Source organism: Oryzias latipes, chromosome 23, assembly GCF_053564925.1.
Source record: "Oryzias latipes strain Hd-rR chromosome 23, Olatipes_Hd-rR_3.1".
Lineage (NCBI taxonomy): Eukaryota > Metazoa > Chordata > Actinopteri > Beloniformes > Adrianichthyidae > Oryzias > Oryzias latipes.
Window position 1 is genome coordinate 18,664,690 of NC_136259.1, and position 18,840 is coordinate 18,683,529.

At 40.9% G+C, this 18,840-nt stretch overlaps 1 protein-coding gene across 12 annotated transcripts in view; it reads left to right on the plus strand.

Moving 5' to 3' along the window:
* Nucleotides 1–15,579, plus strand: part of pcloa (piccolo presynaptic cytomatrix protein a) — a 59,883-nt gene extending 44,304 nt beyond the window's left edge. For 6 of the 12 annotated variants that reach the window (XM_078941716.1, XM_078941717.1, XM_020714300.3 and 3 more), the window contains 10 exons: nucleotides 4,451–4,477; nucleotides 5,248–5,341; nucleotides 5,525–5,596; nucleotides 5,680–5,926; nucleotides 7,664–7,852; nucleotides 8,574–8,715; nucleotides 10,181–10,242; nucleotides 11,135–11,269; nucleotides 12,647–12,792; nucleotides 12,885–15,579. In XM_078941716.1, coding sequence (XP_078797842.1) covers nucleotides 4,451–4,477; nucleotides 5,248–5,341; nucleotides 5,525–5,596; nucleotides 5,680–5,926; nucleotides 7,664–7,852; nucleotides 8,574–8,715; nucleotides 10,181–10,242; nucleotides 11,135–11,269; nucleotides 12,647–12,792; nucleotides 12,885–13,028 — 1,258 coding nt within the window. In that variant the 3' untranslated portion in view covers nucleotides 13,029–15,579. Of the gene's footprint in view, nucleotides 1–4,450; nucleotides 4,478–5,247; nucleotides 5,342–5,524; nucleotides 5,597–5,679; nucleotides 5,927–6,389; nucleotides 7,853–8,573; nucleotides 8,716–10,180; nucleotides 10,243–11,134; nucleotides 11,270–12,646; nucleotides 12,793–12,884 lie in introns of those variants that run through there. The other 6 variants (XR_013653522.1, XM_020714297.3, XM_020714294.3 and 3 more) reach the window with 6 other exon arrangements.
* Nucleotides 15,580–18,840: the final 3,261 nt, after the last annotated feature.

The following is an 18,840-nucleotide window of genomic DNA, read 5'->3' on the forward strand; positions in this document are numbered from 1 at the left end:
ATGAATAATTAATAATGAATTAATAAAAAAGCATAGCACAGATGTGACTATGATCCCACCAAGAACAGTAAAATCAAGGACATAGACCATCAGAATGACTCTGCAACAACCATTTAGACATGCAAACAATATGAGAAAATAGTCAAAGTTCATACATTTGACTCTGATTTGAGGTCTTTCCCATATTGCCTCCTGTAAAGTTCACACCAGCTGCACTTCCTGACGACGTGCTGCTTCAAACTCAAACACCTGCTTTGTGCTTACGAGTGACCATCTGTCTGGATTTTTAAACATTCCCAGAATATTTGCAAAGCGATTGTGCCAAGGAATTTCTTGGGAAAATTTGCAAAAGGCGAGCAGAAGCGTTGAGGATAGCAGACACTAACGTAAAAGCTGTTTCACAGTCACTACCTACATTTTGCGCATATTGCATGGATGAAAACTGGTCATAAGTGAATGTATGTGAAAAAAAAGTAAGAAAATGTGTGGTCTTTACGTGAAATTTTCCCAAAAGTATCATGAATGCACCACTTTAAAACCATGGAAGAACTACAAAAAAAAGGAAAAAAACACGTACTGTTAATCTACATATACAATCTAGCCACAGGGGTTGCAAGCCAGTTGCCTCTGTGCCGGTCCCAAGCCCGGATAAATAGAGAGGGTTGCGTCAGGAAGGGCATCCGGCGTAAAAATTGCCAAAATAACCATGCGAATCATCCACAACACTTTAGACATACCGGATCGGTCGAGGCCCGGGTCAACAACGACCGCCACCGATGCTGTTAACCTACAGGGTGTCGGTGGAAATTTGACTACTGTTGGTGGAAGAAAGAGGGGAGGCAGAAGGGCCCGTGGCCAGAGAGAGAAGGGAAAAGGCAGGAACATAGGTTTGAGAATAGGGACTCTTAACGTTGGCACAATGACAGGGAAAGGCAGAGAACTGGCAGACATGATGGAGAGAAGGAAGGTAGATGTACTGTGTGTGCAGGAGACAAGGTGGAAGGGCAGCAAGGCACGTAGTATTGGAGGAGGATACAAACTGTTCTATCATGGTGTTGATAGGAAGAGAAACGGAGTAGGAGTGATTCTGAAGGGGGAGTTTGTAAACAGTGTTCTAGAGGTGAAAAGAGTCTCAGACAGGATGATGAGCCTAAAGTTAGAAATTGAAGGGGTGATGGTGAATGTAGTCAGTGGGTATGCGCCACAGGTTGGCTGTGAGTTAGAAGTGAAGGAGAGATTCTGGAGTGAGTTGGATGAGGTCATAGAGAGTATCCCCAGAGGAGAGAGAGTTGTTATTGGAGCAGACTTTAATGGGCATGTTGGTGAGGGCAACAGAGGTGATGAGGAGGTGATGGGCAGGTTTGGTGTGAAGGAAAGGAATCTGGAGGGACAGATGGTGGTGGACTTTGCAAAGAGGATGGAAATGGCGGTAGTCAACACTTACTTCCAGAAGAGAGAGGAACATAGAGTGACATACAGAAGTGGAGGTAGGAGTACTCAGGTGGACTACATCCTATGTAGACGAGGTCATTTGAGAGAGGTTAATGACTGCAAAGTGGTGGTAGGAGAGAGTGTAGCCAGACAGCACCGCATGGTGGTGTGTAAGATGACTCTGGAGGTCAGGAAGAAGAAGAGAGGGAAAACAGAAAAGAAGACCAAGTGGTGGAAGCTACAGAATGAAGAAACTTGTGAGGAATTTAGGCAGAAGTTGAGACAGGTCTTGGGTGGTCAGGATGAGCTTCCAGATAACTGGGAAACTACAGCAGAGATTATCAGGGAAACAGGTAGGAAGGTGCTAGGTGTGTCATCTGGAAAGAGGAAAGACGGTAAAGACACTTGGTGGTGGAATGAGGAAGTACAGGAATGCGTCCAGAGGAAGAGGTTGGCTAAAAGGAAGTGGGATGTAGAAAGGACTGAGGAAGGTAGACAGGAGTACAAGGAAGCGCAGCGTAGAGTGAAGAGAGAGGTGGCAAAGGCCAAACAGAAAGCTTACGATGAGCTATATGACAGGCTAGACACAAAGGAGGGAGAGAAGGACTTGTACAGGCTAGCCAGACAGAGAGACAGAGATGGGAAGGACGTGCAACAGATAAGGGTGATTAAGGACAGAGATGGAAAAGTGCTAACAACCCAGGAGAGTGTACAGAAAAGATGGAAGGAGTATTTTGAGGAGCTGATGAACGAGGAAAATGACAGGGAAAGAAGGGAGGAAGATGTGGTTGTTGTGGAGCAGGAAGTAGCAGAGATTGGAAAGGATGAGGTTAGGAAGGCTCTGAAAAGGATGAAGAGCGGAAAGGCCGTTGGTCCTGATGACCTACCTGTGGAGGTATGGAAGTGCTTAGGAGAGACAGCAGTGGAATTTCTAACGAGGTTGTTCAATAGGATTTTAGAGAGTGAGAAGATGCCTGAGGAATGGAGGAGAAGCGTTCTGGTTCCGATCTTTAAGAACAAGGGTGACACGCAGAACTGCAGCAACTATAGAGGAATAAAGTTGATGAGCCACACAATGAAGCTGTGGGAAAGAGTAGTGGAAGCCAGGCTTAGGAAGAAGGTGGAGATTTGTGAGCAGCAGTATGGTTTCATGCCCCGTAAGAGCACCACTGATGCCATTTTTGCTTTGAGAATGTTGATGGAAAAGTACAGAGATGGACAGAAGGAGCTGCATTGTGTGTTCGTAGATTTAGAGAAGGCGTATGACAGGGTGCTGAGGGAGGAGCTGTGGTACTGTATGAGGTCGTCTGGAGTGGCAGAGAAGTATGTCAGAGTAGTTCAGGACATGTATGAGAGAAGTATGACGGTGGTGAGATGTGCTGTAGGTCAGACAGAGGAGTTCAAGGTGGAGGTGGGACTACACCAAGGATCAGCTTTGAGTCCTTTTTTGTTTGCTATGCTGATGGACAGGCTGACAGACGAGGTAAGACAGGAATCTCCCTGGACAATGATGTTTGCGGATGACATTGTAATTTGCAGTGAGAGTAGAGAGCAGGTGGAGGAACAGCTAGAGAGGTGGAGGTTTGCTCTGGAAAGAAGAGGCATGAAGGTCAGTCGTAGTAAGACAGAATACATGTGTCTGAACGAGAGGGATCAAGGTAGAAGCGTTAGGTTACAGGGGGCTGAGGTGAAGAAGGTGCAGGAGTTTAAGTACTTGGGGTCAACAGTTCAGTGTGATGGGGAGTGTGGAAAAGAGGTGAAGAGGCGAGTGCAGGCAGGTTGGAGCGGGTGGAGGAAAGTGTCAGGAGTGTTGTGTGACAGAAGAGTGCCAGCAAGACTCAAAGGAAAGGTGTACAAGACAGTGGTGAGACCAGCTCTGCTCTATGGGTTAGAGACGGTAGCAGTGAGACAGAGACAAGAGGCTGAGATGGAGGTAGCGGAGATGAAGATGTTGAGGTTCTCCTTAGGAGTGACCAGGTTAGACAGGATAAGGAACGAGTACATCAGAGGGACGGCCCATGTTGCCTGTGTTAGCGACAAAGTCAGAGAAGCCAGACTGAAATGGTTTGGACATGTTCAGAGGAGGGATAGTGGATATATTGGTAGAAGGATGTTGGAGATGGAGCTGCCTGGCAGGAGGGCAAGAGGACGGCCAAAGAGGAGATACATGGATGTCTTAACAGAGGACATGAAGTTGGCTAATGTTAGGGTAGAAGATGTCCATGATAGAGTGAGGTGGAAAAGGATGATTCGCTGTGGCGACCCCTGATGGGAAAAGCCGAAAGAGAAAGAAGTTAATCTACATATACAAGAACCGTGTGTGATTATTGTGCTGTTTATATGCAATTCATTTGATTGTGATATGTGCCCCGTATACGCAATGTAAAAGTTACACATTGGTGGTACATGCGGTAAAAGTCTGCTACATGGAACAGTCGAGGAAAGCCACAAAATTGCGTATGCATCTTGCAAAGTTTGCGCACAATTGCGTAAGATTTATGTAATAATTGCGTATAAACTTTGTTAAATAAGTATAAACTGCATAATTTTCAACAGACCAAAAAGTAAGAACAGCTCAAAGCAGAATTCACGTAAAGACCCATCGGCCGAAACCCTCGACAGACATCTGCGCACATCGACGAATGACGAACGCAAGAAACCCAGAAGGATCCTAAGCTAATGCTGGACTTTAACCATAAAAAGGAGTGAAACACTACTTGAAACTAGGTCACGATTTAAGGACTCATCTTTGAGTATGAATGATGGGGACACTGCAGGTTGTCAAACAACGATTTCATGACACCTGTGCACTCCCTCTACCAAAAAAAAACGACACTTCCCTGTCCCTCTCTGCTGCACACAACACTTTTTTTTTGCTCCTTTTTCAAACTCACACCTACATTTGAAGTCCACTTCCTTTGAGCGCTCACAACCCACAGTTCCATGATGCCCCCACGCCCCCATCTGACTATTCTTTCTGTATGTTGTTCTCTAATTTAATGCATGCTGGACCCCTCAGTCAGGTCATGGTTGTCCAGAATGCAAGGTATGTGAATTGCCCACTTTGGTTCTGTTTTGGTCTAAAGTTTGCTGTGGTCAGATGATGGCCATGTTGAATGGGGTAAAGGTTCAACTCCCACTAACTTCCTTCACCCTTTAGCCAGCCCACACTTTCCTTAACTCCCTTCTCCTTGAAAGCACTGTCTTGTATTTTTGCAGAAACAAAAGGTCTCTAAATGTGTTTAACCTCACACATTTGAAACAAGTGCTCCCCCCCTGTGATGTTGTAATCCTTTAATTATGTCGCCCAACATCATACTGACTCCTGATGCCCTGCTACCCCCAAAACAAGCTCTTGTCACTTTGCTGTGTCTTATCATGTCATTCTTTCTAGTAAACTGTAGAGTAGAACGTCCTTGTCTTTCCAAACTAACTCCACAAACGTGCTCATGCCTCACAGTGTTCAATAAAATCCTAAACTCTGCAAAAAACATCCATCTTAAGAACAATTTCATCAATGTCTTTGCTCAAAACTAGTAAAAGTAATACTTAAGCATTTTTTCTTCTTTCTGGTATACATTTTGTATGCTGTTTGCTCTCAGAATGGACTTTTTTGCAGCACGCTGTGACATCATACACGCCATGCACGCAGGCCTCATGCATCATCACCATCCAAACAATGTGCTTCACCCTTTTTCTCTCGAGTGTCACTTGTGCCCAGCTCTAAACCTTGTGCCCATCACAGTGCTGTGGTTCAGAAACCTTCAGTAATGCAATGTGACCGACTCCATGTATGCTGTGCTGTGTCCCCTGCAGCGCCGAGAACAAGAGGAAATCCAAACACGCAGGAAAGAGTCTCAACCCTGAGTGGAACCAAACGGTCATCTATAAGAACATCCATTTGGAGCAGGTAATACATAAGATGGAGCCGGAAGATTCTTGGTGAGGATCCGCAGAAATGCTCCTTTCTTTTGCTGTTATGGGCCGTACCATTATTTCAATCCACACTAAAAATGACAACATAGATCTGTTAAAATGTGCAGAATCTCCAATTTTGGAGATATTGTTGCCACTATTTCTTTGTGTGTTGCAGCTGAGGAAGAAGACTCTGGAGGTGAGCGTCTGGGACTATGACAAGGGCTCATCCAATGATTTCCTCGGAGAGGTAAACAACTTTTACTGAAAGAGCTTGAATTGAGTGTTTATTGAATATATTTTTCAATAATATATCTTCTCTTTGCTGCCCAGGTACTTATCAACCTTTCGGATACCTCCCAGCTGGACAATATCCCTAGATGGATCCCCCTCAAGGAGCAGAGCGAGGGGGATCACCACAGACGCTCCCACTCAGGCCAGGGCCGACACGGCTCCTCCAAACCTTCATCGCAGCACTCTTCTCCGAAAACCACCGCCTCTGTGCATGATAATCAGGACTCCCCTAAATCATCCGTCACCAAAAGCCGAAGCCATGGGATCTTTCCAGATCCAGCCAAGGGTAGGAAAAAATAAAATAGCCCTTTGGGCGCCTGGTTTTATCCTCGTCATTCCCAAAAAACCCTCCTCTCTGAGCTCTGTTCCTGTGCCTCTCTGCCTTTCTGCATCTGTTTCCGTCTCTGCAATTGTGTGTTTCACCTGCCTTCCTCAGTTTTTGCCCCCATTTTAACTTCTGCTTGATGCTTTTTGCTTCCTCGTGGTCAGTTTTCATGGTTACCATAATGTCATGTATCTCATCCACCTTGGCTTTCCTCTTTTCCTCTGAGAGGGATGTGGAAGGCTTTGAATGTTTCCTTCTGATTAGGACAAAATAACATCAAATTAAAGCAAAAAATTCGTCACATATTTGAATAGATTTTCCAAAACGGTGACTTCAGAGGATTTAAACAGCAGGTCAGAGCCTGTGAGTTTACTACATTGAAAGACAGCTTTGTTTGGTAATTTGGTGAATCTGGTTGTTTTAGATACACAGGTGCCCACTATCGAGAAATCTCACAGTAGTCCTGGCACATCCAAGCCTTCCTCGTCCGAGAGCCAAAGCCACGGACACAGCCAACACTCTCGCTCACACGGCACTTCACGCTCCAGCAAAAGCACATCACGGCAACACCGTCAGGACAGCAGCAATGGAAGCAGCGGAGGCGCTGCCATAGCAACGAGTGAAGCCCAACAGCAGTCTCAGCAGCAACCACCACAACGCCTCCAACCAAGTAAACCAAGACGCAAATGAAGCCCACGCAGCATGGCCTCCTCACACTCATCTGTTCTGCCTTCTGTTAGGTTTTTTTTCTCCCCCTCCCTGACTTTTTTTTTTTTTACACTTTGACTTTCTCTGGTTGTCCTCCCTCATTGTATCCTGCGAGTCAAGTGTCCCCCACTGAACCTCTGAATTGAATCACAAGGGCTTGTGGCCAGCACCTCCATTCTTCTTCAGACCTTTACTCAACCCAAAGAGGCATTCAATTGCACTTAAAAAGGCCAATTCGAGTTTAAAAAAATGATTTCAAGCCTTGATAGAAGCCATAAAAAAGGTTTACACTAAAATGTATGGTCAATAATTACTGACACGTAAAGAGAAATTAAATTTTACTTCAATTAAAAATAAAAGTTAAAAAACAAGAAGAAACTACATTTTTCAGTTAATTTTTGCCACATTTTTATAACCCCAACACCACAATTTAAGTGTTTTGCAATTTAGAACCTAAGATGGTTTAAAAAAATGTCAACGTGTCTGTAAAAGCATTGTAATTCACCTAAAACACAGTTAGAAACTGATTTACGTCCTTCCTATCATAAACCTCTTTGGTTTCTAATTTTTCCTTTTTTATTTTTTTTTACTTTGTTTTTTCTTTTGAAGAAAAAAACAAATTTTCTGAAACCCCCTCACAAAGATGGCTGTGCATGCATTCTACGCCAATCCCACCTCCCCTCTTTTCATTTAAACAACTACCAGACCCACAATGCACCTCAGTAGATGCTGCACACCCTGCCCCATTAGAGAAATGCGGGAGGGCCAAATGTGCACAAGAGACTGTGGCTGCATGTGAGTAGCAGTCACACTGGTTGCCATGGTGAGGATACAAGAAAAGAAAAAAAAATTGCTCTCTGAATCTCCATCTTGCTCCTCCCTCCATCCATCTTGAACTGGGATCCCATGACCTCTGTTTTCTGGTGTTGACTGCCCCTCAACCCCTCCTCAACACTCCAACGTCTGACCCCTGAAAACGAACTGATCCAGGCCAAAGAGCCCACTTCCCACTCAGACACCAGAGACACAGCGTTGTGGGTGTGCTCACCCTTCAGAGGGCCCAATCTGATTGGCTGCCTGCCCTGCCATCGATTGTGTCAGCCAAAGGGAGCAGAGCAGACGGCAGACACCTGACCCTCAGGAAAGCTGTGTCAGAAGAGAGGCAGCGGAGCACCGGAGGTGAGCGTTTGCCCTCAAGACTCACCCCACCCCTCTGTCGTGTGACTGAAGCACAGATGGAGAGAGTGAAAGAAAGAAATGATGCATTGCTACTAACGCACACCTGCAGAAAAACAAAGAGGAAAGTCTTACAAGCCACGAAAAAACACCAAGCACCCTTTCGCCTCTGCTTTCCTTCACAAATATTAAAAAATCAGTCTTAAAAGATAAATGTGTGCACTGTGAGATAGTCTTCCTGCATCATGACTCCCCCACTGAAACTTTAAGAGCCAGCCAGCGAGTGGGATTGTGTGGAGGACACGGATAGAAAGCAGTGTCGGCACGGATCCTGTCCTGCATCGCATCCACGCATCTCACATCATTCATGCAGCCTGATGATAAAAAACATCCAAAACACTTCAGCTAAAATATTTTGCACTATTTTCTGATGAAACCAAGTCTATATTTATCCTGAGGCGTTAGCATAATAGCAATATTTCATGGCGATCGCTAACAATGTCTTTTTTTTGCCTCTGCATCAACATGAGTATGTGACACTGTACTGTCTAAAGCTGTCTGTGTTCCAAGTGACTCTGTTTAGTTCATGTGCTTCATGCCAGTTTGTGTGTGATACATTGCAGTGGAGCCAAGCTTATTTCATTTTTTTTGGTAAAAAAAAAGCACTCAGCAGAGACAAAGCTTTTCCCCTCCTCTCTGTTTTTGGTGTTGGTTGTGTGTGCAGCGCGCTCCAGCTACAGGTCTGGGGATGCTCCGGTTACAGCAGCCTCATTAGACAGTGGACTGAGTGGAAGTGCTTACAGTCTACTGGATGAAGAGGAAGAGGCAAATGAGGTGGACAGTGCCATCTTCCAGGTGCCCCGATTGTGAGTCACTTGTTCTCTTGTTCAGTTTTATTTATTTTAACACCAATTCAAATAAAAGCGGATTTAACACAAAAAGAAAATTTATGAAATATGTAAATAAATCCTTTCAAATCAAATAAAATCAAGAAAACATTGCAAAGACAAACTTGACTTAAAAATTTGTCCTAAAAGCTTGCTGGGATTACACAACAAAACAGGTTTCACTATCACCTGAGTGATGAATGTCCTGAGGTGGAAAATTTGGTAAGGTCTTAACCACTACATCAAAGAACTGAGAGATTTATTTGGAATTAAGATGTTTTTTTTAATCCTTCGATAAAATCCACAGAATTTTTTTAATTGATATAGATAGAAAACAAAAATTAATTGATAAAGATAGGCTGCACGGTGGAGCAGTGGTTAGCGCTCTTGCCTCACAGCAAGAAGGCCCTCGGTTAAAGTCCCGGCTGGGGGACCTGAAACAGAACATCAATGGGGGACCTTTCCATGTGGAGTTTGCATGTTCTCCCTGTGCATGCGTGGGTTCTCTCCGGCTTCCTCCCATCATCCAAAAACATGCTTCATAGGTTAATTGGTCAATCTAAATTGTCCCTAGGTGTGAGAGTGAATGGGTGTGTGATTGAGGACATTCTACCCTGCGACAGACTGGCGAACTGTCCAGGGTGTCCCAGGATAGGCCCCGGCAGCCCTGTGACCCCAAAAGGGAAAAAAAAAGAATATAAAATGAATGAATGAATGATATAGATAGTATTAATGATGGTGAATTTTTGCACACAAAAATGTTAGTTTAAGATGGAAAAATATTGATACGAGTGTTCAAGAAAGAAGCACATTGTGTACCCACTGACACACATTTGACAAAGTTTTAAAATGCTGCTACTTTATAACAAATAAATAATTATCAACTAATTTTGCATTTTTTCAACACTGTAGGTTGTCATTTAAAAAAATAATAACAATAGAAATGAGCAGGAAAAGCCCCTCTACTGCCCCTAGTGGAATGAATGATAACGAACCATAGGGCAGAAACATGGACCAAGTCATGTACAATGGGTTTTTAAGGAAGGTTTGGGTTATGCTATTGAGAAAGAGGGCTCAAACATGTATATTTCAAATGTCATACAAATGGAATAGTGCTAATTTACTAAACCCTGTGTTGTTTTGTTTTTTTCTTCTCTCATTTTTTATTTTGTTTTTGGAGCATTTTTTATTTTTTGGCATGCAGCAAGATGATATTTCAGGGTTAAGTAAATTAACCTTCTGAGTACAAGAGGGTCCCCTTTGTTATTAGGAAAAACTGAAGTCTTAATTAGACTGGAAAATAGAGAAGACTGCTAATTTTACATCTTAGAACAGATGTGGTAGTATTGTGGTATGAAAATGTTTGATTGCAGTGAATAAAAAGTTGCAAACATGTTTAAAATATTAAAGATTTTAAAGTAAACCTTTTTTTTTCTTGTTTTAGGGGAAAAATCCCAAACGGAACAGATGTGATGTCATCATCAACAGTACACAGTGATGCTGAAGGTTAGTCAAACATCTGCTGGGATGTTTGTGCTCATTTCAAAGTGGATTTATTCATGGACACATTACTCGTGAACTCACAGCACTATATTTACCTTTTCTAATGGCATTGAGCTGTGATCTAAATTCATTTTGTAGGTCATAAGGCTTTTATAAGTTTCCTTCTTCTTCCCATTCCCTTTTAACCAATTAACCAAACTCTATTTGACAATCTCCATCCTTAATAGATTCATTGTGTCAAATATCTGTATTGTATATGTTGGTGCAAATTTATCTGAATCTGATTAGGAACAGTTACAATGTCAAGAAAATGGCATCATTTTTCTTTTACTTGTTTTCTTATCAATTTATGAATGAATAAATTGAATAGATTTGATAGATCTGATGTGTAATTTCTATTTTTTTTTTTCTTAATTTTCTTTGTTTTTATTGCTGAAACTTGCTTAAAAAATAAAGCAACATATGGATATCTCCATGTATATACATTGTATAAATGTTTAAACCAATGACTATAAAAAACCTACCGATTGAAGTATTATTTATGTGTTGCTTATGTCCCCTCAAAATGAATTATTTAAGTCGGCACACAAAAATAGATATGGACCAAATTTAGTGTTTGCCAGCATATTTTGACCCAGCTCTCACAGCTGTAATTTCCTCTTGTTGCCACAGCAACTAGAGGCCAAGGCTTCATAACTTATTCATTTTAAACAAATAAAGGGCGATGAAGGATGTTTCTCGTGGCAGTACTATTTATGTCCACTAGGGGGCGTGTCTAAGAGAACAGATGGCACATTTTACAGACAGATCAGGTGACAGATCACTTTAGTAAAACTTTTACTCCACAGACACCATTTCTTTTTTGTATTTGATTCATAATTCTTTTTGTTTTTAGGTAAAACTCAGGTAATGGGGGAGATTAAAATCGCCCTGAAGAAGGAGATGAAGACAGAGGGGGAACACCTGATCCTCGAGATCCTTCAATGCCGCAACATCACTTATAAGTTTAAGACTCCAGACCACCTGCCTGGTAAATATGAAAAAAATGTACATTTTTAAAAAACAGACAGCTGGGAAATCCACATGGACAACAGGTCTGGGTATACACATTCTAGAATTCCACAAATGCTGTTGTCACATTGTTTCTCAGCCAATATAGTCTTGTGAAACATTCTACTTTTCCAATAAAATCCTGAAAACTGTATACCGGTATTTGCAGGGCTAAAACCCCCACTGGGACCTTTTAAAACTCCCACAAAAACTACACACCTGAAATTCCCCCATGTTCTGATGGTTATAGGTATTTCATGTAACTAAATCACTGTATGATGTCAAAATAGTGCTCAACGCTGTCTCTTACTCCCAGAAATCACAGATTGCTGCCCAACAGCGCCTTCCCTTGTGATTTGAAGGATACGTGCTAGTGCTCTAGCTGTCTGCCATTTGTTTGATTTGCATTTACTTCCAGATGGGACCCACAGACGAAGCTAAATTTCCACTAACAATAAAAAAGTTGCTGTGCAGTACATGTTTTGTGGCTTTTTGACAGTTATCTGGGAGGGTTATGCTGCCTGTGTTCACAGATACCTGCATCTATTTGAATAGGATTGTTTTTGTTTTTTTCCTGCACATCTTTAATTTGAATTTTCAGGTGACATTTAGAGCATTTCCCAGACCCTAAACAATAAAGCTGAAGTTTGTTCTGCTTTGGGATCATAAACAGGTTTTTGTTTCAGTTCTTTAACAGTAAAAAGAACTTTCTGATTCAGACAGGATGTAATTTCAGTTCCAACATCTAATATGAACACATCTGCTTCCTACACCAGCTTAATATGGATGCACCTGGAGACAAAAACAGGTTTGAGGTCTCAGCAGATGCATTTTAGTTCGGCATAGTTTCATTTAAGGCGTTCTCCTTTTTTTTCTCCTTTTTGGGGAAGAGGATAAATTTAAGGTCAACAGTCTTCTTCCTATGAGTTTAGGCAGATTCCATCAATCAATACTTAAACCCTTTATCTAACTTACTTGAGAGACTTTGAAGACCCACTTCAATAAAAATATTTTTTTTAACATGTTCTTGTGGCATTTCTCTGATGATGGAGGACATATAGAAAGAAAATTAGATTTCAAATTGCACTTCTGAGTATAAATGTATTCAAATTATTAGGAATCAGGAGCAGATGAAAAACACCATTTGAAAAAGAGCGATCTTCTGGGCTGCCAGAAGAGTCTACTAATGAGAGGGCTCCGGGCTACCGGGCCCACTTCGAACAATCTGGTGCAACACCAGAGACCAAAAGATCAGGGACTTTTCCAAATGCATGGCTTGCTTAAATAACCATGATCTAAACTGTTGGTTCTGAATTAAACTGGAGGTATGAGAAGTTTGAAACGTATGTGTCTTTAGATCTCTATGTAAAGTTGTATGTGGTGAACATCGCCACCCAGAAGAGGATCATCAAGAAGAAGACTAGAGTGTGTCGTCACGACCGGGAGCCATCCTTCAACGAATCGTTCCGCTTCTGTATGAACCCAACCGGACACTCACTGCAGGTAATTTTAAACCTGGTGGTCGATTATTAAAGATTGCTGCTGGAGTGTGGCTTTCCAGTAAGGTTTCTTCTCCTCTCTTCTCCTAAAACCAGCTCTTCTTGGTGTCAAACGGTGGCAAGTTTGTGAAGAAGACTCTCATCGGAGAGGCTTATGTGTGGCTGGATAAAATTGACCTACGCAAACGCGTGGTGAGCTGGCACAAGCTGCTCGCCAGCACCGCCCAGATCCACTCCTAGAGGGGGCAAATCAAAGGCGGGAACTGGAGGAATTTGAACGGACAGGAGTCGGGTGGGAAGAGGAGAACGTGGGCTCTATATCTGGATGTTTGGACTGATTTTTCAGCCTTTCAGGAAGTTGATAAGCGATTACAAGGACTCATGTTTACAGGAGGCAGGCCTCATGAGAACACAAGTGCTGAGGTCAAAGGATCAAAACCAGGTATTACACGCTTTAACTCACAAACATTCACCCACAGCATCACTTCACACACAGAAGGAACTTTCATTCCAGAAGATACAGGGAACAGACACACTTGTACTTTCTAATCAACTAGCTCAGATGATAATGATTCAAACGAAGGCACGTCAATGCAGAACACTCTTGATTTACAAAGCATTTTGAGGATGTTTTGAGTTCTGCCATAGAGACTTTCTATTTATTTTTGTATTATAATATATGTATTCTTTCTTTTCTTTTCACCTATTTAAAAAACCTTTGAAAAAAAATCCCTTAAAGGAAACAGATTTTCTAATACACTACCTAGCATTCCAGTTTAAAAGTAAAAAATATCTGCACGTTTTTGATTTTATTAGCAAAAAAAAAGATTTATTTAGAACTATTTAATTTAACGAATAAGAATTATTATTTGATGAAAAAACAATAAACAGGACAGTCATTTTAAATTGGATATTATATTGGATATTATAATGTGTGCTCATATCTGCTCTGCACAATAAAAGACCCTTGTGGTTCACTTTGTAAATAGTGAAGTGTCATAGATAGAGTATAAATAGATACGTTTATCACAGACAATCGAGTCTTGATGATTGTGGCATAAAAGTTTTCTTCCTTTCATGGCGCCCCCGTAGAATGTGAGAGCATGTGAGATTTCCACTCTGTCAGTCAGAGCAGTCGACTGATCAACGCGCGCTACTGTGGTATTTTGCACTTTTTCCCGCTTAGAATGTAAAACTGCTCAAAGTGGAGACTTCTGTTCAGCTTTGGGGAAAGGGGGTGGGTTGAGAGGGGAAACCACGGCGACGTCAGGTGTGGCAGCGAACAAGACAAATGTGCCATGCGCGAGGAAACCCCCATCGTCACCTGTAGATACAAAACTGCTGTTACACAACTGTTTTAGCCTTCATTCGATGATTTTGGTTGTCTGTTTTTCACTTTGAAGTGTCGATGTTTTATCTTTGAAGTGTCTTCAGAAAAGGGGCATTTTTTGGGGGAAGAGTCAAGAGACACTGCTGCTGGTTCATTCAAGACTTTCAATTAAAAAGATCAATTAATTACAGTACTCCAAGAAATTGAGTGGTTTCTATGCAACCTCCACTGCTCAGAGGTACAAGCTGCATCTTGACTTAACCAAGAAATGTGATGGGAAACATCAAGTTTGTTTTCTTGTCCTCCACTAAATGATTTTAAAATGATTTCCTTTTTTTTTTTTTTACTTGTGATGTTGGATTATTTTAACACCTGCCAGACTATTTCATATGTTGTATCATATTTGTTTACAGTACACGTGTACAGATTTCTTTTTATACACAATCTGTTGGTTGTTTACAACATTTAGATGGCTTGAATATCAAAAATTGAGCTTCTTTTCTTGCCCTTGAACACAGAAAAATGTTGAATCAAGGTAAAAAAAACCATTTTTGTGCACTCCCCACTTTAAATAAAAATAAAACCAGACACTGAAATTGAATAAGATTCAGACTAAAGTGATAGTAATTCTGAGATGTGTTTTTGAGTGTGTGCTTCTGTTCGGTTTGAGTTAAAGTTGTGCATCATATCATGTGTGAGTGTCCGTGTGTCCACTCCAAGTCCACGCGTGGCATTTTCTCTACCGCATATGTCTTCATTCAAGTGCTGTCTAAAGCGTTTAACTGTGTCGTAACACACAAGAACCTACACATGATCACACACACTGATGCCACCAATCTGTTTTCAACTTTGTAAATACATTGGGTTTTTTTAATACTGGGATTTGGGGAGAAATAGGTCTTTTAGCAGTCAAAAAGTAATAATGATATTAATCAAAAGGTGTTTGATGAGTAAAAAGACAGATTTTCCTTTAGATTGCTGTACAGCAGATGGACCAAAATGAAGTGTGTCTCAAAATTTCCCCGACCCTTTACACCAAACGTTTACCGGAGCCTGACACAGAACTCCTAGGATCAAGAGAATTCACACGTGCTCACACTGGATGTTGCATGTTTTGTTGGTGGTTCATACTATTTTTGTGTCCAGATATTATTGCAGAAAATAAAATAAGCTGAGAAAGAGCTAGAGAAAGTTTTAGAGTAAAAATATCATAGATGGGGTAAGAGGGGGGGGGGGGTATTTAAAGAAAAGCTATAACTACTGATGATGTATGCTGACTGTACAAAGAATATGCTCGTAAAACCTGTCTGGTTTTTCACTTGTAAATTAAACAGAAAAATTGATTTATTGTCATGGTTTTGTGATTGTACACAAGGAGATATTGATGAATTATGCAAAAATGTGCTGTAAAAATGGCTGTTGGCCCATGTCTAAATATTAAATATCAGTATAAAGAAAAAATGTTTTGTTTCTTCTTGAACACTGTTGTGGAATGTTCTCCTCCAAAATGTTGAAGTACCAAAAGTAACCAGATGGTGGCACCAAACTGCTTTTTAGGGGATTTGAGGAAGTCTGTGGTAACACCCTCTGACACAGGTGTTTCCACTTATTTCTGCTGGTTAGTCGTTTCCTCTAGGATGTGTGGGAGGGTGCAGATGGCCCTTGCTGACAGCTTGGCATCATATTTGAGTCAACACCAGGTGCCTCTCAAGTTTTTTTCTTCTTCTATTACAATAACCAATCCAGCATTTGAACAGGTTGACATCTAAAACAGATTAAATAAGTAAGCCGAAAGTGACAGATTTATTGTTGCTTTTTAAGTGACTAGATGCCAGATACTGATTACTAATTTTTTTATTTTTTTTTAGCTCAAAATATAATAAATTGTGTGAGGTGCAAGTAAATTGGATTTATTGTTGCTTTTTTTGCAGAAACAATTATATTATTTTCTGTTCTCTTTTATTGTCCGATCTAATGATTAGGTCAGTATGATTTACATGCCTTTTTGCAGTTGAAACCTAAATTTTCCAAATGGAAAACACATCTATTGTGTTAATTTTTTTTTTTTTTTTTAGAAAATTATTTTGTGCTTGTGAATATGTCAACTCTCTATGAAGTTCTCCTTACTTGTAGCCCACATTCTAAAGCTGTCAATTTGCTTTAAATGCTGCAGAATTACTCAATCAGGGCTGCACGGTGACGCAGTGGTTAGCGCTGTTGCCTCACAGCAAGAAGGCCCCCAGTTCAAGTCCCGGCTGGGGGACCTGAAACAGAACATCAATGGGGGGCCTTTCTGTGTGGAGTTTGCATGCTCTCCCCGTGCATGCGTGGGTTTTCTCCGGGGTCCCCGGCTTCCATCCACTGTCCAAAAACATGCTTCATAGGTCAATTGGAAACTCAAAATTGTCCCTAGGTGTAAATGTGTGTGTGATAGTGGCCCTACGACAGACTGGCGCCCTGTCCAGGGTGTACCCTGCCTTTGCCTCACAAGTGGCTGGGATAGGCTCCGGCAGCCCCGTGACCCCGAAAGGGACAAAACGGTAGAAAACGAATGATGAATCTTACTCAATTATTTTAAACTGAAATGGTTTGAAGTGTGAGATTTTGGTTTCATTGACTGAGTGATAGAGATACATTGAAGCAGTTAGCACAAGGGGGTGGTCATCTCTTTTTGATAAATGCTTTTAAATTTGTTATAAAAACAACCATTTCCTAAAAGATTGAGTCTGAGAATTATGTGTGATGAACAGAATTTTAAGACAAAGTTATTCTATGAGATAGCATTTGTTTACTTCTACTTTATGAACAGTTTTTTTTTTTTACCCACTTTGGTGATCAATGCCATCCTGACAGTAGGTCATTTTTAACAGGTTCTTGTTGTTGTTGTTTTTAGGTTCTTTAAACAAAGACAATGTAAATTCAAAATAAAACCACGGTCCACATTTATATTTAACTATAGTTTTAATAAAAGTGCAAAATCCTAAGTAGCATAAAATGAAATTAAAAGATCTTCAAAAATGGTTGTGTCCCTACAAATGAACTTTAAGGTTGTTTAACTCTTAATCTTTTAATTATGATTGTGCCATTTTTAGGCAAAATTAAAAAGCCTCTGTTGTTTTCTTGGACAAGGTTTCTGCAGCACGGTAAGAGTTTATCAAGAATTTGCTTCTGAGTTTTGGGTAGGGCTGTTGTCATGGAAGTAAAACCTTTTATGACCATGCTCTCCCACCAGCTTACAGCCCCCCACACCCCTAATTCTAACATTAGCGTTGCAACAAAAATGGTGAGCAATATTAGAGCTATCCAGCTGAACAGTTTTGAGCCAGACACCAGCTCAGACAAGGAAAGAAAAGACGTACATGGATCCATTCTTGTTCAAGTGGACACGCGGAGCAGAAGAGGGAGACTTTGGCCCGCCCATTTCTGTTGCTGCGTCACAAGAGCTCTTTCAAACAGCATTTGTTCATCTGCCCCTGTTTTGAATAAAAACAAAATCCTTAATTTCTTTAAACATGTCCTCCATTATGAGAAAAAGGCAGCAAGAACGTGTTAAAAAACACGATTTTCATTTGGAGTGTGTCTCTAAAAACCGACTGATGCAGTTTTCTATTTTAAAGATAAATATCTCCTTTGGTTAATAGTTTAATATAAAAAATGACGAATTGCCAGTTTTCATCTGTTGTGAGTTTTTACATGGTCTATTCCTGCAAACACCATAAACATCTATTTGAGCCACATTGAGTTTCACCTTAAAGTTAAGAACAATGTAAATACAACATTAGTCCTGCACTTCAATAAATTAAAATAAATTTTGCATTAAATGGATCAGCTGCCAGACTTCTAGGTGTTCTTGGGCTTAAAGGGAAAACAAATTTCGAATTCCTAAGAAAAAGTTGACATTTTTACAGATTATTAGACACGTTTCTCTTATTATTAGCATACATCTTATGGGCAGGTGAGAATGATGACAGGTGAGGCACTGCCCTTACCGTATGTCCAGAAGGTACTGAATTATTACTACATGCTACAAGAACATCTTTTCAGATTTAGATTAGTGACTAGAATTTTATATTTTTGGACATATCTGAAGTAGAAGAAATACATTTATTTAAATTCTTTTCTGAGTGAACATTTGTCCACATCAATTAATTTGACATTTTAGAACAAGAGTAATGAAAAGCTAAACCTTCTCTTGTCTCTTGAAGACGATGTGATCAAAGGATACTGCTCTCATTCCGAGATCCCTCATGTGTTTGTTCATTTAGCTTCAGTCTGCCTCTCGGTAACTCCTATCCTGCTTCCTGCCTCTCATTTTGCAATGGATCCTTCAGATCTTTCAACTCTAAAGATGTGTTTGTTCCCCTCATTTGCCTTCAAAGATACCGCCCACATCAAACGGGGGGCCTCAAAACGTGCCAGTGCCATCCAGCCTCCCGTGAGCCACTGAGCAGTGAGATTGATCAAAACGACAGAGATCCAGGAAAGCCGGAGCAGGAAATGTCGTGTCGCTGAATACATCATCTCAACTGAGGTTGGACAGAGGTTGGAAGATTTAAGCATGTGATTCACTCAAATAATAGAGAAAGTAATCAAATTTGAGAGCCTAGAACTGTTTTCTAAGGTTATCTCTCTACTGACAATATAATTTGCAATTAGAAACCTGCTGCTCATTTAGTCTAGAACTAACTGTTTCAATTATTGTTATTAATCAACAGTAATACA